The sequence below is a fragment of the Talpa europaea genome (assembly GCF_964194135.1).
Source record: "Talpa europaea genome assembly, chromosome: 1".
In the NCBI taxonomy this organism is placed as follows: Eukaryota; Metazoa; Chordata; class Mammalia; order Eulipotyphla; family Talpidae; genus Talpa; species Talpa europaea.
Window position 1 is genome coordinate 109,261,005 of NC_140073.1, and position 24,133 is coordinate 109,285,137.

A 24,133-nucleotide genomic window follows, 5' to 3' on the forward strand; every position below is an offset into this window, starting at 1 on the left:
AAAAGATTATTTTTTTGAGATGGAAGGGACCTCTGAGCACCTCGAATCCAAGTCTTTACAGATGAAAAGAAACCACAAAATGCAATGGAAAAAACACTAACTCAAGAGTCAGAAAACTGAAAGTACGGTCCAATTCCCTTACAGTAAAAGCTGGGGCAAATTATCTAAATTTCCTCATTTTAAAACAAGAGATTTGTACTAGATTGTTTCTACAGCCCATCTTTCAGTTTTGTAATTATGAAACTGAGGCAGAGAGATATGCAACTTGCCTAAAGTCACACAACTAGTTAATGGCAATGTAGGGAATACACTTGGATTCCAATAACAATCAATACATTTTCTCATCTGTACCATTTTGCCTCTCATACTTTATAACACTATTTCTCCTATTTAGAAAATGTTAACAAACATGAAGGATTTTATGAAACTAAATGAGTTACATCTATGGTTCTTCTACAGAAAATGAGTTTCAAATCAAAATGCAATTGAAGTCTCAAATTGTGTGTCATTTACTATACTTAATAAGTTGACCTCAAGAAAATTATGAGAATTTTTGTTTAATTTTCCACTAACTAAAATCTAACCTTTCAATCCAACTCACAGAAAAGATTATATTCCATATAGAATTAAAACATGAGTTGGTATAAAGATAACTATTATATGCAGAATTAAAATTCCTCACTTTACATCCTACTTACATTTAATATGCATTTTTTTAATTCAAAAGAGATCAATTTAAACACTTTCCCTTCATGTTTTCTCTTTTCAGACTCTAGCTTTAAAAAAATTAGGACAGATTAAGTATATTACTTCTGAAATCACATAACAATTACAAATACTATATAAACTGTTGATAGTTTCTCTTCCAAAACTGAAAATCAGCCCCCACAGTATTCTAAAATTCCTTGCCCAAATATATTACAATTCTACTAAACTGTATCATAACCAGCATCTGATTCCCTAAAATGTTCTCAAAGCTTATTATATTTCACAGGGAACTTAACAAGATTTCAGGAACACTGACTATGTTGATTCCAGAAAACACAGGAAAATTTTCAGAGGGAAAAGCACAATAAAAATGCAAAATAGTAATAAAGTCAACAATCGTTTCTATACTACTGATGTAAGAGAATATTCAAAAACACGGATATATAAGTATAGTGTAGCTATATTTAGGGATTTTCAAAGAATCACAGAATATTTTTGTTTTTTTAAGATGGATGAGAATTTATGCAACTTAATCTAGTTGCTCCCTAAATAAAATCTACAAAATTTACCTCCTCCAAAATGTCCCTGTAGTCTGTTTTAAATCTGTATAGCAAGTATATCCAGAAGCAGTTCTTTCCAAGTTGAACAAGTCCAGTTGCTAAACATTTTTTACACTGTCAAAAAATTACAATGAATTCAATCTATGCCTTCCGAACTTTCACCTTGTAGCCTGACTTCTAAAATAGCAGAGTGAATGTATTCTCTCTTCTATTTATGTTTTCGAAGTTCAGGTTTCCTTGCTATCCCAAACATCCCTATGATGCCTTTTATAAGTCAAAATGGCGCAAAGCAAAGAAGCTATTTTCACTTTTCACCTTCTGTTGTAAAAGTGAAAAATCCTCTTTGGAATTTTTTTCCATTGGCAAACATAGGCACTAACGTAGGTCTTCAGTGCCACTCAAACTTTCATAAAGGGGGGGGTACCTGTATGCAAAGACAGCGACCATGCTACTCACCCTTTTAGGCAGTCTTTTCTTCAGTCCACAGACTACCTTTAAGACCTGAAGACACTTTAGGAATACAATGTACTTCCACATTGAAAGTAACCTTTTTTTTAAAGTGCCACTTGTCAAATTTTGTTGTAATATCAAAGAATACACACAATTTGGGGGGGAAATCTTTTTACAATACTTCCAACTACATCTCAATGTGAAGTTGGATCCTCTTCACCTACCTTAATCAAAGTCCATCACAACAGAAAAGCAGAAGCAAATTCAGCTGTTTCCAGTGATTTGCAAAAATATAAAACAATACCACTAGTCTTACTGAAATATTTGATACCAAACATATACTTCACTACAAAAATTTGCTAACATGTAATCAATTTATTATTGCTATTTTTAGTTAAATATTTTTTTAAGAGGCATGTATTTTATTCATTTGTTTGTTTGTTTGTTTTTGTTTATACATGCACTGGGTACAGTCAGAAGCTCAGGAGGGTGAGAGAATTCACCAGAGCCAGAGCGGGGAGCAGAGCAGGCAGAAGGACTGAAGTACACTGCTGAGGGGAGCAGCGGGTGGCAGGAGAGGTCTGCGCACCATGTGGGACCCTCCTTTGGTGGCCAGGGAGCAGCCGCAGGCAGCTTCGCAACCCAGCGCTCAACCGCTGCACCACCAGGGAGGCCCTTAGTTAAATATTTTTTCATTTTTTTTGTTTCTAATTTAGTTAGTCTCAACATACATAACCCACATAAGCAAAATCTCTTTGGGTTTGCAATAATTTTTAAGAGAGTAAAAGGGCCCTGAGACAAAAAAAAGATTTAAAAGCATACACTATTTCTCAGATCTTTATCTGTCCTGGGTTTCTCACCTCACCCCCACCCCAACACATAAATATGGCTTTATATAGGAAGAGCCTACCACAGAGTATTCATGAACTAGAATATTCAAACATATAAACCCATCTTCACCCAGCTAGTGATTTCAAGAATTAAAGACCATCTGATTTAATATTTCTCTATAGGTCAATCATCTGGAATCAGATACTTTAAGTCTTCTAAGGAGATGCAGTCTTTAAACAGAGAAGCACAGAAAGTAACAGTTTGTGCTGTGATACTATTTCTTCTGACCAAACTACTTTCACTACTTACATAAAAATAAAGCAAATTATTCATAATTGGCAAGATGGAACAGAAAAGAACACCCAAGTCTATGGTCATTGATTTGATGCTTAGCAATAACCCACTGAGCACCCATGTACTGGTATGTACAAAACCATCTGCAGATGATCTAGCTAAAATGACACCAGGTTCCTAGGCCTCAACAAAGCAAAAGTGACATTTATTTAAAAATTTACTTAACCTCCTAACTTTTCACACCCTTAAATCACAAGATTATTATAAAATGGGGTGGCAGTAACATTTAAATCTAGAGCTACATCGCTGAGCACCTCTTAAGAGAACAATTTTGGTAAGAGCATTGGGACTCTGGGGAGAAATAGTAGACTACTTGTAAATTACACCTAGAGTCCAATAAATACCTAAATTTTATGATACTTCATGATGTATTTTATTTGTAGTCAAAACTTTATTGATATGATAGTAAGAACAGAGAATAGAGGAAAAGTCATTAGAGAACATTAAAAAAAATCAGATTGCAATCCAGAATTTGTGGCTCCACATACATCAAAACTGTAAAATAATTACTTTTTACAAATATTTGTGTATAGATTTAAAAATAGCTCCTTTTCAAAGTTTAGTTACCTAAAAGGAGTTCATCATATAACCTTGATATATTACATTTCAGCTCAATTTTGCAAAAAGCAAATTGTGTGAGTTCTTATAATTGTAATGTTTCTTACTAGCAGTCACCAGAAGTCAAAAGCTCTCTCAATTTACACTGATTTATAAACTACACTAACATGCATACCTGGAAAAGATGTAAAATACTTGTTAAAAGAAAGAACTGGAACTCCAATCAATAGAAAATGTCTCCATCCAATAAGCAGAGTTTTATATATTCAATTTCTGTTAACATTAGTGAAATCTGAAGATTATAGCTTCACAACGAATACACAAGCCCAAAGAGGATTGCATCAGTTATAACTTACATGTTGACTGGTCAACACAGACACACACTCACACACACTGTGGCCATACAGGTACTTGGTGTTAAGTATAACTTTCACAAATGATGTCCTGTTATTTCATTAACAGACACACACTAGTTTAGGTTACACAGTAAAAATCTTATGTGATTCTAAACTGCTAGAAAAAAGCCTGTGTATTTAAGCTAAATTATTCCAATCCCTCAAAATTTTCAACTACCAGGAAAAGTACAGAGCAGTATAGACGTTTAACTTGAGTTGAAGTAACCTCAGAAACTCACAATCTAGATTTTACAGCCCCCAGAGTGCTGATAAAACATATTAGAGATGAACAATTCAACACTATGTCCTCAGTATCTAGTATAGCACCTGGTTCATAGAAACGGCTCAATAAATATTTGAAAAATGAATAATAAAAAGATATAACCTAAAAAAGAAAAGAGAAAGTCTCTCCCAAGATTATCATTCACTATCACTCATTAAGCATCTTAATGACAATGCAGGCAAAAATAAAAGGCTAAAAAAGCACCAACTGCTCTATTTACAAAATGGTTTTAAAACAGTTATAAATGTTCAAGTACAAAAAAAAAATGAGCAGATGTAGTAAACTGAGTTAGTCAATAAATCAACTTTTATCTTTTAATAGATGGAAAGGGAGAAATGCCCGTCAATGCATTCAGCATGTTTAATAAATGCCATGAATCAAACCTTTACATGAATTTCCTAGAGCAAATCCATGCCAATCTTTGAGGCTATTGTCACTTTCACACATGCTCATAGGCACAAAATGACAAAGAATGCTGTGCCTGAAATCACTGGAGTCAGGGCACAAAACACTTGATTAACAATTGTCAGGAATGTCAGCAGTACATATTGACTTATTTTCAAAGTAAATTAATCCTCCCATTCCAATATAAACCAAAGCTCATTTTTTAAAAAGAATATGCTGAACTACTGGACTTCCAGACGGTTTTTCTTTTTGTAATGCGGCCACAATCGCCTTCCGTGACACAACTGGACGCGCGAACCCATTTCCCAACAGCTGACGGACGAACACCGCGAAAGGTTTTCCAGACAAAAGGGCGTTAAAAGGCAATTCCATGCACATTTATTTTTCCCCACAAATGTATGTTCTCCCCAATTTCATTTTCCGTCGTATACAAAGTTAAATACAGCACGTTAAAATTTCAGTCAAGAACACTCCGGTGCCTCACTAGCTGTGTAACTGCTACATCTGGTGGCAGCACACTTGCGTGCAAGACGCCAGAAAACTTAGAAAACAATTGTAACCGATACGGTGCGTGCTGGCAATAACCTTTACGCAGATATCGCCTACAAAACCCAGGACCCTGTCAGCGTAGCACAGTAGCCTACTTGCGGTGGGGAGAGAAGGCACAGGCACGCAGGAGGGGATGGCAGAGAGGAGAAAGTTGCAACCATCTGGAGGAGCGATTTTAGAAGCCTGCCCACGAAGTCAGTCTGTCGTTTCCATGCTCTAAGGGGCCAGGCGGGGCATCAAAGTCAGCTTTGAGAATTTCGGAGGCTCTCCCCAAAGGGCAGAGACCTTGCCAGCGAGGGGCATCCTCTGGGGCCCGGGTGGCCGAGCCCGCAGAGCAGGCGCCGCCTCTCAGGGAGGAGTGCGCGAGGGAAGGGGAGGGGGCTCGGGCAGGGACGCTTCAATGGGAGGGAAACCCACCAGAGACCAGAGGCCAGGAGGTTAAGAGTACTGAGTGTGCCAGCAAATGGAGCAGAAAGGGGCCGGCGTCCGGAGGGGCTTCCCACCCCGGCAGGACCGGCTCCGGCTCCGACGAGCCCCAAGCGAGTCTGTGCGCCTCGCCTCAGCCCGTCCCCACCAGCGCGCACCCCCTCGCCCGTCTCCTCCCTCACCCGCGAACCACCACCCGCAGCCAACGCACTACCTCCCCGAGCCCTGCGGCCAGGCGTCCACCTCCCCACCATCCCCCACCCCGGGGTCGCAGGGAGGAGACCCCGGGGCCTCGGGGGCCGCGGGCGGGAGGGCAGGCCCGCGAGCAGCACGGGCGCGACGGTGCTTACCTTCCCTGGGCCTCCCGGATGGCGGCGTGTGATTCAGCAGGGACCTGGCCGCCGCCGCCGAGCCCGGGGTTGGAGACGTGGAGAGCTGGGACCAAGATGGCGGCCCCTCCAAACTTCCACTGCTACTTTGGACACTCATCAAGCTACTTTCTGGGAACCCGACTCCCCCCCTGCGACGGCAGCAGCAGCAACGGCACCGGCACCCGCCTCCGTCATGGCGGGGGCCGCGCAGAGGGCGAGCGAGAAAGCGAGGGCAGGAGGGAGGGGAGAGTCAAGGGGATGGGGGAGGAAGCCGAGAAGAGGGGAGGTGGGGAGGGGAGAGGTGAGGGGAGGAGAGGGGACCGGGAGGAGGAAAAGGGGGAGAAGCAAGGGAGCAGGCGGGCGCGCCGCTGGAGAAGAGGCGGAGGCTAGGGGCGCCGCGGCAGAGGCGTCGAGGGGGCGCCCGCTGGCGCCGGGGTCGGGGCGCGGGCGGAGCGCGGGCTGCGTGGGCCGAGGAGACTTCCGCGGGCGGAACCTGCCGGCACCTCTGCAGTGCGTCGGCCCCCGGCGTCGCCCGGGCGGTGGGCGGCGGGCGGCGGGCGGCGGCTGAGGCGGCTGAGGCGGCGGGGTAACCTCTGCATCAGTTACGGGCGGCGGCGGCGTCACGCGCCGCCAGTGCAAACACTATCGCGAGGCTCCTGCGCCTCCGGTAGCGGCGGCCGCGGGAGCAGGCACGGGGGAGGGACCTGCCAGGGGGTGGGGGCGGGGGTGTGGAGGGAGAGCGTGGAGGGAGGGGAGCCGGGCGCCCCTGGCGCTCCCGTTGCTCTGCTCGCGGCGGGAGCCGGGCCGCAGGACTCGTGTGCCGGGGGCAGCCGGGCCGCGCCGGCCTGAGGGAGGCGCCCCCCGCCGCGCCGCTGCCGGCTCCGCTGCCACCTGCCTCCCCCTCTCCCGCAGAAGCGCGCCTGGCGCCCGCCCCACACCCTGCCAGCCAGAAACGCTTCTGCTCTGCTCACGCTGGGCTGTCGTTTCTCAGGAGTTCCCAGGGCTCGTTTCTCAAAATGGAACTGAAAAGTTGAGTGTGGCTTCCTGCTCGCCCCTCTGCTGTACAGAAAATCCCACCCCAAAACCTGTGTGCGGCTCCCCCGCTGCAGAATGGGAGTGATTATCTAATAAAAGCGCTAAGAAAATGAGATTTTTGGCGAGGGGTGGAACTAAAACTTTATGAATGTTTTCTTAAAAAAAAAAAAAAAAAGAAAAGAAAAATCCTTACCGGTGTTGTGCACTGTACGGGTGGGTGGTGCAGTCTCTTTGTTTTAAAACGGTAAGCAGAAAATCTAAATAGGAAGATTTGTTCGGTGAATTCACATATTTAGGGAAACCATCCAGTATTTTTCTGGTCGGAGACGGCATGGTTTCTAGAAAGTTCTGATACATTTCCAGTGCCGCTGCTGAGTTCCGACTACAAAATCCCAAGGCAAATTACAGCGTTGCTAAAATTTATATACAGTGTCGCTTTCTACACACCCACATACGTACAGACACACCAGGGATTGGGCATCATGTACATAAAAGAGCAGTGTAATAGTTCAGGAAAAATACAGCTAGGTTGTTGGCTCTTTAAAAAACCAAACTGACTAGAACACTGAAAAGATTATGATACAGAGCTATTGTACAGGCATGAGGAAATGGCATGATTACCAGAGGGACAAAAATGTCGTTTCTATTTTTCATTTTTATGACGTTGCACTTCTCATGGTAATGTTCTGTTCAGATAAGCTATCATACTAGAATAGAACCTTAGTTGTCAGTTATCTCCAGAAGTAATTTTAGTTTTCTTGTGCTTCAGATCCTTTAACTGAGTTTTTGGTCATGTTCTTTTCAAATTTGAGGTAGATATTACAAATTACAGAACTTAGTATAACTGACATAAAATAAACTGCACATATTTAAAATATACAGTTTGATAAGTTTTAACCCTTGAGACTATTTCTATAATCAAGATTAGGAATATATCCTCCAGCCTTCAGTTTCCTCTACTCCTTTTTTTTTTTTTTAAGATTTATTTATTTAAGCATACAAGAGCTGGGGTACAGGCCAGAGATGCAGGGGGTGAGAGGATTCACCAGAGACAGTGGGGAACAGAACAGGCAGACTGACTGAAGTACACTGCAGAGGGGAACAGTGGGCAAGTCAGGAGAGGTCTGCTGCACCATGTGGGTTGCTCTCTGGCAGGCCAGGGATTGAACTTGTACTGCAGAGGTCTTGGACTGCTGCATAGTGCAGTGCTTAACCCCTTGTGCCACCAGGGAGACCTCCTCTACTCCTTTAAGGTCCCTCTTCCACTCCACCTCTATCCCCAGGTAACCAGGAATCAGCTTTCTGGTCACTATAGATTAGTTTGCACTTTCCTGCATTTTAGATAAATGGAATCATACAGTTGTACCATTTGATCTTCCTTCTTTTAGTCAATTATTTAGAGATTCATTTGCATTGTTGCATTTAGCAATAGTTCCTTTCTATTAACTGATGAGTATTCCATTGTATGAATGTACAAACTTTGTTTATCCATTCCCTGTTAGACATTTGTCTTGTTTCCACTTTTTGGTTGTAACTAATAATGCTACTATGACTGTTCATGTAAAGTTTTTGTGTGAATATATGCTTTTCTTTTTCTTGGCTACATACCTGGCACCTTAGATTTTCATACCAAAGAACAGGCACTATAAGGGGAAACAGAGTTCCTGTAACAACATGTAGGTTAATATATGTTCTTTCTGTATGTTAAAAGTGAGCTTAGTCAGCAGGTTGTAGTGAAAAGCACATAGAAGAGGAAGAAAGCTAAAAGGCCAGTTAACAGTCCTTGATTTAATTTTCTCATTTGTGAAAGAGTTTAGGGTCAATCACTGAGTGTTCTCTAAATCTCCTACAAATTCCAAGACTATACAGAGTTCAGCTCTTCCCAAGAATAGTGAACAAAAACTAACCAAAGGGATTTGATGGTAGGTTATCTTCCTCCCAACCCTCCCCAGAACTTCTGGTTACCTTTATACCAACTTGGGTTACATTTTAAGCAGACTGGCTCCTTTTATTTTCAATGGTAAGGAGAGACTCACACCAACAAATGAAGAGGTCACTGCCAGCAACAGAGAGCTAATTAAATAAACTGTGGTTTAAATAAAATATACAATCACTCTAAGATTTATTTATGCATAGAAGAACTGGGGTGTAGGCCAGAGGTGTGGGGGTATGTGTGTGAGAGACAGAGTGGGATGCAGAACAGGCAGATCTACTGAAATACGCTGCTAAGGGGAGTAAGTAGTAGGTTAGACAGGAGAGGACTGCTGAGCCATATGTGGGTTGGCTCCATGGCGGGGGATGGAACTCAGGCCAGTGCAGCAGTGAGAGCTTGACTGTGCTGAGACTTAACCCATAGGTCACGAAGGAGTCCCCTATACCATCACTTTAAATCATCTTCAAAGAAAACTGAAAAAGATGATAAAATGTTCATGCGATAGTAAATGAAAAAGTGGGTTTGATCCCACTTTTATACTCTTGTTTATAAGCATGCCTAACAAATGACTGGAAGGATGTACCCCAAAAAGTTAATAATGGCTAGTCTCAGATTGTGAAATTACGTAGTTATTACCTCCTTTATGCTTTTTCCAAAATTTGTACAGTGAATTGTGTATTTCTGAAGTAATTTAATATAAAAAGGGCCTGAACACAAATTGTACAAATAGACAGTTTTAAATTATTATGTCAAATGAATGAAAATGTTTATGTGTAAGTAGAGCCTCCCCTGCACCTTGCACATTAGCTAGGACATAGGCATTCAAAAAGATATTTTATGGTTAGAGTGATAGACTACATAATAGGAAAAGATACAGGAAATTCCAGATTTTTGACAGAAGGACACCTGCCAGTCTGTGAGGGAAGGAGAAGTCTTAAAGATAAGAATGAGCATTGGAAGGAAATTTTTGGCTACCTTCCTTGGGGAAATATGTTTGCAGAGGTAAAGCCAGCATGAAAACACAGGAGTGAAGTGAGTAAAAGAAGACTCTACCTACAAAGACTCAGAAAGGCGGGAGGATGTTCTTTCTCTCGATTGGGTGCCTCATGAGGACAGGCACTCAAGTCCCTAGTATGTGACTGGCACAGAGCAAGGGGTCTGTAAATGTTTATGGAAATGAATGAATCTTGAGGATTAGTAAGCTGGGATTCACGTGGAGGGAGCAATGCCAAAAAGAGGTCTCGAAGGATCTCCTGATAGAAGGTCATATACAAAGGGGAAGATCTGAGCCCTGATCTGTAAGCTGATCATAAATTACATTTATTAGATTCTCTTCTATTTATATATCACAGTAGAAATATTTACAAAGCATCCATAATTACAAAATACTATAGGTATGATAAATGCATTTTATACTTCCTAATATTTGATTCCTTCTGAATTTGAATAATTAATGCCTAAGCCACATAAATCCTTTTCCCCTAAGCCAGAAGGAATGAGCCCAAAGACTGGGTGAAATGTCCTTTCTAAGGACTCCCCTAAATAGGGTGCTAGTGCCAGAGAGAAGGCTGAAATTCAAGAAATTCATGCTGCCCACAGATGTATACATCTCTTTCCTACTCAGAGTCCAGTAATATTACCATGGTAGCTTGAAATCAGCCTTGGTAAGAATATTTATGCCTCCAAAATCAGCAAAAGCAATAAATGAATGCTTCCAGAACTGATTATTAAGCATTCACCAGCATGCCACTGTGCCCACAGTATATGTATCATATCCTTATTACCCTCCACTACTCCACCCTGGCTAAAAGCTTAGGTAGGGCAAGAACCCTTGTCTGTCATGTATTAGAATTGTAGTTCCAACATCTAGCACCTGTCAGGCATACACTTTACAAATTTGCTAAGCCAATTACCCACATAGCTGTTTAGCAAGCACTTAAGCCCCCTGAGCTAACCTGCTGGTTAATACCTAGGATGATCACTCTAACAGAAGAAAGGGTTATATACTCTATATACTTTTTAATACTAAAAAATTACATTATGTGAAATTCAAATTTTACTGAGCATCCTGTATTTTTATTTGTTTATTCTGACAACCCTAGCCCTTTTCAACTAAGTAAAAAATAGATAATGCGGCATGACCTAGTCAAGTTGAAGATACCATGACCTGGTAATTCCATTCCAAAGAATATATCCTAGAGGTATTCTTGGCTCATGTGTACCAGGAGATAAGAACAAGATGTTCATAATACCACTGTTTGAAGTAGCTGAAAACTGGAAACCACCCAAAAATCCATCAACAAGAGAATGGACAAATAAACCTAGAGTTATGTATATTCACACAACAGGACACTACACAACAATTAAAATGCTCACAAGCATAATGTTGACTGAAAAGAACAAGTTGAGGGCCTCCCTGGTGGCGCAGAAGGTTGAGCGGAGCTCTATGAAGCTGTCCGCAGTGCGGGTTCGATTCCCAGCCTGCCAGGGAGATACCCACATGGCACGGCAGACCTCTCCTGTCTCGCCCGCTGCTCCCCTCATCAGTGCTTTCAGTCCACCTGTCTGTTCTGCTCCCCACTCTGTCTCTGGTGAATCCTCTCACTCTCCCACACCTCTGGCCTGTACCCCTGCTCTTCTATAAATAAATAAAATCTTTAGAAGAAAAAGAACAAGTTGAAGAAGGATGAAGTCAGTATGATTCCTTTCATAAAGTATTTAAAATATTCAAAACCAAACAATAGAGTGCTCAGGAATATGTATGTGGCAAAACTCAAAAGAAAAATTTAAAAGGAATGAGAAACCAAATCAAAGTAGTTACTTCAGACAGGGAAAAGGAGAGATGTGACTGTGGAGAAGCCACAGGGTCTGAAAGGCATCAGAAAGACACTAATTACATTGGATGGAATATGGAGGTATGTTTGTCTTACTCTTTTTCCTATAACTATATACATAGATCTAGATTTAGATTTACTCTTACATGATTAAGATATTACTAATATATTACAGATGTCTAGGAAGTGAGGAGTGCTGGCTGAATCTTCTTATTAGAGTGAACTTAGATGTCTACCCTGTCTCCTCTGCTAGGACGCATCCCCAGAGTTGATTCCCTTTCTTTGTCCAAATGTAAGCACACAGTTTGGCACTCTCAAGATGCCTGCTTGGTCATCGTCATAACATGCCACCTCTATAGTCATTTTGATAGGTGCTTAGACAAATGACTACATAGCATTGGATTCATAAGAATTCTCATTTTATTGAGATTGTTCTACGTGCCCTGCACAATTCACAAAGCTTTAAAATTTTGGTTTCAAAATCCCTGTAGAGATAGTTTTAAGCCTTTGTGCATAACAGGCTAGGTTAGTTATACTTCCTCTGCTCACTCTAGCAATGGAAATGGTTTTCTTCAGGTCTGTCAACTCATTTGGGAATTAAAAAAAAAAAAGCCTTGGTCTATACATAACAAAAACTGGAATTACTGGATTCTCAAAACTGATTCGTTTCGCCTAAGGCTAAAAAATTACAATCAACTTCAGAATAATATTACCTCCCCCAAAGTCCACTGGAAACTATCCTTCAAGGACATGAAGGATATAAACATTGTTAAATGTTTATAAAAACTAAGTATAACAAGCAAACTGGGCTTATCTAGCAGATTTAAAATAACAGTGTACCTCTTAATAAGATAGTCTATTACAAAAATGATTAAGAATACATATAAAACCTTTTGTAACCCAATGTCCCACTTTACTTATTGTAAATTTTACTGATTAAACCAAAATATAAATTCATCACATAGATTCCCTAAAGAAACAGATGTTTCTTACCATAAAAATTAATATCAAACATCCTTGATTCTTGGCAATAGCTTTTCAACTACACAGTTTAGACACATTCAAAATCACTCAATGCTTTCCTAGGAAAAGTAGGTGATAAATTTATCTTAATTATACAGATACATGGCAAAAACAGAGATGTATTTAACTTCTTAGAAATCTTTAAACAATACAGAAATGTCAAATAATTAATGAGAAAGAAGTCAAAATGCCACTATGAACCAAGAATACAGTTTCTGAGATGCAAGTAATATTCTGTTCCTTAATCTAGGTACTGGCTAGAAGGGTGTGTTTAGTTTGTAAAAGCTCGTCAAACTACACATTTAAAAATTAGGAAAAAAAAGTGTGGTATTTGTTACTTGTGATTCTAAGTGTTCACATACATACACGCTTAAGGGGAAAAATTTGCTCTTATGGTTGTTTACTGAGAAAATGAAAAGGGGCATTTTTTTAAAAAGGGAAAATGTTTTTTTTTTAAATATTAAATTTTATTTTTATATTCCCCCATACAATTGCAAATGCCCCATTCTGACCTCAATCCTTCCCCTCCCGCCCCCCACCCCCCAAAAAGTGTCTCTGGTTCATAGTTTTTTGTTGATTTTGATTTTCACTTTCTTATATTCATTGGGAAAATGTTCTTAATATGAGAGGAAATAAGTAGGGATTTCTTATGGGAAGAAGTGAAGGAAACAATGGTATTTAAGCAATAAACATACAATGAAATTTCCAAAACTGTCACTGTGAAACAAAGTCATCTGACATGAAAGTTCTACTTACAGATACTATTTCTACTTAATAAGTAGAAATATCAACTTAACTGTTGCTCACTTTGGGCACTTAGTAAAGAATACTGGGAATGGTTTATTCCTTACAAATCCATAGAGTCTGAAAATAGTATGAACTGTTAAACATTTATTTCAGGAAATGCTTATTTTTTTTAAAGATTTATTTATTTATTTATACAAGAACCCGGGTACAGTCAGAAGTGCAGAAGGGTGAGAGAATTCGCCAGAGTGGGGAACAGAAGAGACAGACCGATGAAATACACTGCTGAGGGGAGCAGCGGGCAGCAGCAGAGGTCTGCGCGCCAGGAAATGCTTAATACCTAGCCTCAGTGAATGGGTTTGCAGGTGCTGTGGGAATGGATTTGCAGAGGTGAGTCAGACATGAAGCTTAGAGGTGATGAGGAAAGAATAGTCAGGCAAATGACTACCATCCAAAGTAGAAAATGATCCATGCAGGATCCTAAGTGAAGCATATTTAAATGGGGGAACTTAGGAGGCAGAAGAGATCACATGCAAGGTTCCCTGAATGAGAAGCAATTTCAAATAGGCCATCGAGTGCATCAAAGTAATCTAAATGATTTCCTTTTCAAGATTCAAAAACTATCCATCAGAGCACCAGGCTCTGGATGGAGTCCATAGACCAACTTAAGAGTCTTTTCTATTTTTTAAATGATATATTCAATTTCGTACAGTCTTGAACTTTTCTTTTTTCCCTTGTTTAAAGGCTTCCATATACATTCAAATGCCTCCCAGACCTGCATCTTTCAATATACTAGAGATTTCCCATTGGTCTATGGACCAAAGATGAGATGGCTTTGGAGAGAATAAGGATGATAATAAAAAGTAATTTTTCTCAGTAAAACTAAGTCACCTTCTACTCAAAACACAGAAAAGAAATCTTCTAATTATGTCAATCTAAGTCAAATACAGCATTAATTTTACTGGTAATTAACAGAAAGCATGTCCAAAACATTCTCCCATGGATTTTACACAATTTGATGAATCATAAAATCATACATCATTGATCATAACAAGAACTCATGACGTAGAATATAGGGCTTGGAAAGAGTTGGTGGAGATGTCCAAAATACTTTAGCTATAGATGTATTAATATAAATGCTAATAACGAGAAATGAATTGATACTAAGTCTAAAATGCTAGTATAACTACAACAACAGTTATATTGCAATCTTATTTATAATGGTGGGATTTGTTTGGAAAGCACTTTACCAATCTGGATCAAAAATCCTTTAAAAATTTTATTCATTAGTGGTTACCAGGAAGGAAGGGGGAAGGGGGCAAGGAGATCTTATAAAAGTGATCAACTATATGCTAAAGCATAGAATTAGACTTTTAGTGGTAGACTTAATGTAATGTACATAGAGTTTGGTTTATAATGCACACCTGAAACCAAATGTTATAAATCAATGTTACTTCAATAAAATAAAAAAAACGTTTAATGTATTTCTTTTGATCTATTCATTTTATTCTGGGAATCTATCCTAAATTAGAAAAAATGTGGTTTTCTCCTTTTAAGCACATTCTATTCAACATTATTTATGATAATAAAAAATTAAATATAACCTAAATGTACAATAATAAGGAAGTGGTAATAACTAATGGCTCATCTACTTTATAGAATATGGTAAGATCATTAAAATGAGTCTGAAGATTTTATAATAACCCTAACCAACTGGTTTGCTTAGAAAAGCATTTCAGTGAATAAAGCAACATATAAAAATTATATATATAGTATAGTCTCAATCATATAAAACATTATAGTGAAAAGACTGGAAGGAAATATTAAACTATTAACATTGTTTGCTTGGTGTGATAAAATGATGGTACATCTTTGTTGTTACCCTTTGTACTTTTGGTATGTCCCAATGTTTTATAGGAATAGCACAATTACTTTATGAGAAAAAAAAAAAACCTGTATTTTTTCAAATGATTGGGTTTACTATCCCAGAGTAGATTAATAAAGACCAACAAAAGGAAGGACTAACAAGGGTTAGGGTAAGAAAGAAATGTTTGGGGCTTCATTTTTCAAAGTTTCCAAAGGGCATATTGTTTGGCCTTTTATTGGTACAATTAAACAAATGTAGGTTTTAAAAGTATCTGTGGGGCCTCCCCGGTGGCGCAGCGGTTGAGCGCTGGGTTGCGGGGCTGCCCGCAGCCTCTGCAGTGCCTGTTCAATCCCCGGCTGCTTCCCGGCCACCGGAGGAGGGTCCCGCATGGCGCGCAGACCTCTCCTGCCGCCCGCTGCTCCCCTCAGCAGTGTACTTCGGTCCTTCTGCCTGCTCTGCTCCCGGCTCTGGCTCTGGTGAATTCTCTCACCCTCCCGCGCTTCTGACTGTACCCAGTGCTTGTATAAATAAATAAAAATAAATCTTTAAAAAAAATAAATAAAAAAAAAGTATCTGTGGAAAATTCTCAGGAAGCCCCACTAGCAGAATGAGAGGAATGTCCACTGTCAAAAATACAAAAATAAGAGCAAACAAAACCAAATCTGTAGAGCAAATGAAAAAGCTGAAACAGCACGTACAAGGGCACAAACGAATGTAGTAAGACTGAGCATGTTAAGTTTAGTATTAAACTTAAGAGTCTACGTTAATAGAAAAATCCCTATTGTATTATGTTAAAAATTAAAATCCAATAACTTTAGATGTATTTTAAAAATACATCTAAATAAAATACTACAAGAAGAAAAGAGAAAAAAGGACTGATAAAAATACAGGAACCAAATCTGCAATAAATTAGGGATCATATTTAAGTTAAAATGGAATTTAAAGCAAGAAATTTTTTATTTAATATAAACACTGGAAACCTAGAAAAGATAAGTGGAAATAGACACAAACAAGCAATTCAAGAAGTAGAAAAGATGATTAGTTAATTATGGGAGTGTGGTAAAACTACTACTGCTCTGATGTCTGGGTTTCCTCTCTATTCTAGTTTCATGGGAAAAACCAGACTTCCCAGACCCCATTCAGTGAGATGGGGCCATTTAACTAGGTAATATAAACAATGGAATGTCAGCAGAAATCTAATGTGTCCTATCCAGGCCAATGACTTAAGAGTCAGTGTACAAATAGTACACTCTTTTCTCTCTTAGCAGGGTATATAAAGACCATAAAATGATGCAAAGACAAAGATGGAAATGACTTGGATCTCCCAGTCACTGCAGCGAGACCAGCTGCCCTATAAGTTAACCCACTGGACTTTGTGTGAGGAAAAATAAACCTATGTTGTTGCAATCTCTGAAATTTGCTGTTTTTACATAGCTATCATGTCTTGAATAATAAAATAGAAAATATCAAACTGCCCAAATAATCAAGAAATTAAATTTATTTTTTCAAGAAATTAAATTTAAATGAGGTACCACTTTTCACCTATTAAACTAGAAAAAAAAACACTTTAAAATATTACAACTCAGTGCAGTGGGGGAAAGATGATCTTTTTGATAAATTAGGCTGTATCAATTGGATATCCTCAAGGAAATATATTCATCTTGAGCCCTACCTCACACTAACCACTATCATGTATTCCAGAGAGATTGCAGATATAAATATGAAAATAAAAATAAAGCCCTAAAAAGGAACCATGGGAAATATTTTCATTACCTACAGGTAGACAAAGGTTTCTTGAGCCAGGCACAAAATGTGATTATCATAAGGAACAAGTTTGACAGACTGAATGATATTAATAACTTTTGATCACCAAAAGTTTTGCTTTAAGATAGTGAAGGCAAACACATAGGGAATAAGGTATTTGCAATACATATATCTCGATTGCAATACATATATTTGCAATACATATATCTCAAGACAAAGAACTCATTCAGAATACATAAAACCACATAAAAAACCTCCCATAAACCAAGAAGGAAAAGAGAAACAATATAGTAGAAAAGTGGACATAAAACTTCAGTGGTTACTTCACTAAAGTGAATACCCAAACAGCAAAAACAAACAAACAAAAAACACATGAAAAGATGTTAATCATCTTTAGTTAACAAGAAATTCCAGTTAAAGCCAAATGAGATGCCATTCACCAGAAAGGCTAAAATGAAGATGAAATGTCAGCAAGCATGTGGATCACTGGGAATGCCTATACAGTGGCAGGGGTAAAAAGTGGTACCCTAAGAAAACCAAAGGCAGTAAGTAGCAAAGCTGAACAAATACCAATCCTATGATCCATCAATTCCATTCTTAAGTAAATATCCAACAAATACATATCTAGAGATATTGGTATATATATATTTAGATATGTATATCCTTCAAAGGACATATGCTGGAATAATGCAGCAGCACTGTTTATAATATTTCCAAGTCACAAAGTACCCAAATGCCCACCAGGATAAATACATTTTGGAACATTCACACAACGGAATAGTATAGAGAAATGAGAAATAATGAGTCATAAATATACACAATGACAAAGATGAATTGTACAAACATGTTGAACAAAAGATAGACACAAAAATTTACACAGTATGTGTTTCCATTTAAATAAAGTTCAAAAGGAAGCAAAAACATTCCACAGTGCTAAAAATCAGGGACAGTGATTACCCTTGAAGGCACATGGGGAAAGCTTCTGAGATTATGGTAATGTTCTTTCTTGATTTAGATTCAGTTTACATAGTATGTTCACTTTGAAAATTCATCAAGCTGTACACCTAGACATGTACACTTTGGTGTATATATGTTTTATATCCATTAATGTTTCTCTATATGATTATATAAATTGATATAATAAAACATATATACCATCTACAAATGCATAATTTCAAAATATTGCAAGAATCTAGCTAAATCTATATTCTCATACATTGCTGGCATCAAGGATAAATTGGTACAATCATTTTAGAAAATAATTTGAGTATCTATGTACAAGACACATCAACTATAGAAGACACATACATTACTCTTTTTAAGACTCTTTCCTAAAATAACTCAAAATATAGGGAAACACTCTGAAATGTGAATCACAGAATTATGTCAACTCTATAACATATTTTGTTGGTGAATTTTTCTTCTGTCACAGCCATGAAGGCTTTGAACACTACTACAACGTGAAAAAAGCTTTTGATATATAATGCAAGGTGAAAAAGGAAATTGTATTTACCAATTTTTAAAACTAAATAGGATGTTAGAATAAAATGATGAGAAAGAAAACACCTAAATGATACATACACAATTTCCCCACCCAGTCTCATCCACTTTCAAAACTTCATAAATCAATATGTAATGATGACTAAATCTTTCACTCTAGTCCACATGTCTTTTCTGAGTTCCAGGATATCAAACTAGTCACTAAACATCTCCCCTTGCATGTTGCATGGGGCCCTTAATTGCTGCCTCCTATATTCATTATGTTGGGTAGAAATGAGGCTAGAAATAAGAACAGAGGCAGTCAATCATCCAAACGAGAGATCTGAGAGTCATTCTTGTCTCCCCTTACTCTTCATTCACTCTCCATCCTTTACCATTCCTAAGTCCACACTGCCTTCTAAAGAGCCTTTTGAATTCATCCTCATTCATCCATCCATCCACCCATCCATCCTTCTGCCATTCCTTTATAACTTCCTTCTTACGTTATTGCAAAAGCTTATTAAATAGTCTTTTTTTTTCTTGCAGTTTCAGTCCCATGTAGTTCAACTGCTGTGGTTTTTATTTTAATACCAAATCTGAGCATACTTTTACACTTTAAAATTCTTCCGTGGTTATTCATAAGTGACTGGATAAAATTCAAACTCTCTAGCACTGCCTGTGTGAATCTTTTTTAGTTTTTTAAATCTTGTTATCACCTGCTTGTCTTTCCAGTTCTATGCCTGGTTACTCCCTCATAGGAATTCCATACTCCATTCACACCACAGTTTTAAGGAGGCCAAACAGGTTACACTCTCTGTTTAACTTCTCTTGGCTGCTTCCAGTTTGAATTCCCTTCTTTCCCCACCTAATCCTACCCTTATTTGTCTGGCCCATCATTCAATATTCAGTTCAAGTTTTTCCTTGATTAGGGAAATTCCAGAGATCACATTTTTATATGGTTAAAATAATGGGATACAATTTTCCAGAGTCTTCCTGGTGGCCTAGGGGTTAAGTCTCAGCACTATCACCGCTAAAGTCTGAGTTTGATCCCCACCCAGGGAGCTAACCCACATATGGTGCAGCAGACCTCTCCTGTCTTACCCACTGCTTCCCTTAGCAGTGCATTTCAGTAGATCTGTCTGTTCTGCTCCCCATTCTGTCTCTGGTGAATCCTCTCATCCCCGCTGCAGCTCTGGCCTACACTCTAGTTCTTCTATGCAAACCACCCTCCCCCAATTTTCCATCTTGTTTTTATCACTAAAATGAAAACATGTCCTTTAGTTTGCCAAGGTGCTCTTCATCTCATCACTTAGCAGACAATATTAATTTCTCTCTTTTTGGCTTCCATTGTATACTGCATGCATGATTGCATCACTATCACTTCACTTTGTAATTATTTTTTCACATACTCATCTCCCCCACTCAGCCCTGAATTCGTTAAGGCAGAGATTTTTATTATATTTATTTCTATATTCCAGCAGAGTCTGCTTCAAAGCAGGAATTCACAAAATGAAAGTAAATTAATGACTAAATCTTGGTGATTGTGTTAACATGATAAAATATGGGTAATATTTACTTTCTGTTCTCAATTGCCTAAAATTTCTGTGGTTATTATTCATTTAGATTCATATGATTAAAAAAAGGGATTTTGAATACGATTTTCAGTAATACTATTGATTCCCAATTTTGCTTAATGATTCCCAATTTTGCTTAATAGTGTACATACAACGAAGAAAAACCAGAAGAGCATTTGCTATCTCCTATACTGTTCATCACACACGTCATAGTGCCTAATTAACAGTTAACTCAGCCCTTATCTTACTAGTTCTTCTAGTAGTATTTGACTCAGCGGACTTACACCTCCCCCCACCCTTCTCTAGAACCTCTGACTGAGACACTTTTCTGCTTTCCCTCCCACCTTGATGGCTGCTTTGATCAGCCCTATTGCTGGATATATTTTTTTAAAGATTTACTTATTTATTTATACAAGCACTGAGTACAGTCAGAAGCATGGGAGGGTGAGAGAATTCACCAGAGCCAGAGCAGAAAGCAGAACAGACAGACTGATGAAGTACACTGCTGAGGGGAGCAGCGGGTGCAGCAGGAGAGGTGTGTGTGCCATGTGGGACCCTGCCAGCGGCCAGGGATCAAACCAGCACTGCAGAGGCTGCGGGCTGCGGCCTGCTGGATCTTTTTCTGATCCACTAAATATTAGAGCCCACCAAAGCTTTGTTCTTGATTCTCTCCTCCTCTCTCCTGTCCTTCCCTCCCCTTTCATTGGTTCACATCTGGTTTTCCAGAACTTAAAACAATACCTGTTTTTACCTATAACACAACTGAAATCAGTTAGGCTGCCCCTTACAATTAATGACATGTTAAGTTAAATTAGTAGTTGGCTTTATTCTTTCTTTATTTGTATAATATAAACTAAAGGTGCATGCTACAATCAGTGTGTTTCATATTCAATGAAATTTGGTAGTAGGCACCTAATAAATAACATTATGTGCTTGAGGCACTGAACATATAAAAATTATAATAAAAATTATAATAAATATTAATATACCTAGGCCAAAATAATTACACCCTGGTTATCATGCATGTAGAGGAAATGAACCACAGAAGATTTTCAGTGGTATACAGTGAGTAGAAAGCCCTGGGCTGCACCTTAAACACTTATGGGAGCCTTTGGCATACAGAACTTTATGTGTCTTGAGGGAAGAGGTAAAGTCATTGGAAAGAGAAAATAACTTTTGAAGCAGGTCATCAAAGAACAAGAGGCATCCTAGGACCTAACTCTTCTCAACCAACAAAGTGATAACAGCAATTTTAGGCTCAAGGTCATTGCTGAATAAGGACCCTAAAGGGCATAGGAGTATATCCTATGAAGGGTATATTACATTTTTCCAAGGAAAACTAATTTTATATTAACAGCACCAAGGTTTTATTAGTTAGCACTTTTTAATACTTACCACAACGTGTAGAATGTTTATATGCATCATCTAATTTGATCTTGATGATAAACTCTTTAAGACGGGTACTATTTTACAAGTGAGAAGATTGAGGTTTAGAGGGATTAGAAGTTTGTCCAAAGTCTTACAAGTATTAAGGGACCCAAGTCTGCTTGAGTCCCAAATCCATGCTTTCAACTGCTCTGCATGCTGCCTTTTATTTATCTTAGCTTTCACAGATTTTACTTCTTAATTACTGGATGAAATGGTCAGTTACAGACTGGAGCTGAAGGGAAGTGTTTTCCTTCAACTTCTCAATGTATGCTCTTCCATCCACCTTTCCTCTTCCTTGACCATTGCCATAAGAGAAAAAGACTTGGGTGCAGATATACCTCGTGATAACAATGATAGCAGAAGCACAGAGTAAGCAAAAACAACTCTGGAAAGATAATTGCAGGCCTAATGATCAAAGTAATCAACATAAGTATTAGCATAATAGGATTAAAAATCAGTTGCTTTATAAGAAAAACTGAGAAACTTAAAATCTTGTCTAAATGGAGTCAAACAAAGCAGCTGCAATATATATGGCTTTTGTTCTTTTTTATTTTTAAACATTGATAGGCTTATCATACTGAAGAAATATAAGTATACACTTAGGTTTTGTACCACTTTCCCAGCTTGGGGTATCAGTTAAACTTAACATTATCAAAACAAGCTTAATTTGCAAGTATTATGGCCTTTTTATACTGATTATTCAACCTCATGTATACTTTTTATTGGATTGGATAATTCAGTGCATTTTCAGCGTTGTAGTTTTGAATGATTCTTTCTGAGGTAGCCTAAACCTCCTCTAGTTACAGCTTTTTATAGCTTTGTCTAATTATGCACATGAAGAGTATTCTTATATTTATTGTTACATCAGAATAGGTCTTATATTCCCAATAAGAAGATATAGAATAGCAAGTAGCCGCTGTATGGGCAATGCTGTTGTGTTGGTAAGCACAGTTGTAGTGGAGTGACCAATTTATTCATTTCCTTAATCACCTTCATAGTTGTAATGAGTCATTCCTGTCTCTTATTCTAAATTATAGGGTACCCTTTTATTCCCAGACCAAATGAATATACATGATATTTTTTTCTTGCTCTCATTTCAAAGACTTAATTTTTCATGATTTAGCAGTTAAGAGAATCAGAGAGATGTGAGTTGGAATCCTGGCTAAGAGGAAGGCTAGAAAGGGCATGGATTTCCCAGTGCTCAAATTCATCCTCTAGAACATCTTTCAGGGGCTTTGAAACATAGCCGGTCTCCTTGTTGCTGCTATCTGCTGTTTAGACAGCTAGTCCCTTCTATTCCTTTTACGAATAAAAGGAGAAAGATAAGGAGGATTGTCATTTCTGGTTTGACAATCAAGCCGACCGTATTTGTTGTTAACATCAACTTCATTATTCACAAATAAGAAAATTTTGAAGGAATCATTAAGGAGCAGTCAACTGAGATGATAGAATAACAAGTCCAACTTCCAGGTCCCAGTGTCTTAATAGGTGGTGTTTGTCAGAGAAATTTGTAACCAGAGCTGATGGGAAAGATAGTCTCAGCATGTTATCAGTTGTTTTTTCCACATTAGTATCTTTCTTCTTGGATAATTTTAATCACTGATGAACAATATAGCAGTGCAGCAAACTAAGAAGACCAATTTGTTTTCTCCTATGATTCCTGGAAACAAAGGAGAAACTGTCTGAGCTGAGAAGATTGCAACATGTTTTAACTTGTTGATTTAGTAGCACACAAGGTTTTTATACATATAAAAAATGGCTCCACTTAAAAAATGACTGCTATTTAGACAAAGATTTGAAACCAAATTGTCAGTCACGTATATTCTGCAAATGAGTCATTTGACATGTTAGGAAAAGTATATGGGTAGAAAAACAATGGTATGAGGAAGTATTCTTAGACATCTGTCATGAGATACAAAACTATAGGTCTGACAAAAATGTTGAAAAGTTAAAAGGTGATTAACTCTGAGCGATTGTGAAGCTATATTTAGATCAAGGAACAGATCATCCTGTAGGAAACCTTGAACACAAAAAAGGTTTTGTTTGGATTATGAACAAAAACAATAAAGGTCTACCATTTGTTCTGCTCTTTAAACAGAAGCCGGAAGAATTAATGTCTCATTAAGGAAAATAGTAGCTGAAACAAAGTATGGTGTTCCTTTTATGAACTGGAAACAAAACATCAAAGTTGATGGTGTAAATTTCTAACATCAAGACCCCAACATTGTCAGACTCACAAGTGAAGGCATGTTGATTGTTTCTTGACTTCAGTTAATATGATTCATTCTGTGTGCTTGAGTGATGAGGTGTAAAGATGCTGAAGCATTAGTGGGCATATGAGAAATCCCAAGTAAAAAAAACAAACAACGCTAGAACTCAATAGTTCTAGCATCTTTGTACATCTATAGGCTGCCCATGTATCAAGTTATCATCAAGGTTCTAGGTCTTCACCTGTGTTATTTCCGCCTGTTTGTCAGTGTTTTCTGGCCTCACTTTCTAACTTATCCAACCAGATCACACAATCTATCCCTTCAATGTTGCTCTTGCCAAGACAAATAACTT

At 38.5% G+C, this 24,133-nt stretch overlaps 1 protein-coding gene across 3 annotated transcripts in view; it reads right to left on the bottom strand.

Moving 5' to 3' along the window:
• Positions 1-6,008, bottom strand: part of TLK1 (tousled like kinase 1) — a gene marked incomplete at its 5' end in the record, with an annotated part of 119,329 nt that extends 113,321 nt beyond the window's left edge. For 2 of the 3 annotated variants that reach the window (XM_084247595.1, XM_084247594.1), the window contains one exon: positions 5,870-6,008. In XM_084247595.1, the coding sequence (XP_084103721.1) occupies positions 5,870-6,008 (139 nt within the window). Of the gene's footprint in view, positions 1-5,510; positions 5,541-5,860 lie in introns of all 3 variants that reach the window. The other variant, XM_084247593.1, reaches the window with a different exon arrangement.
• Between the last annotated feature and the right edge of the window lie 18,125 nt (positions 6,009-24,133).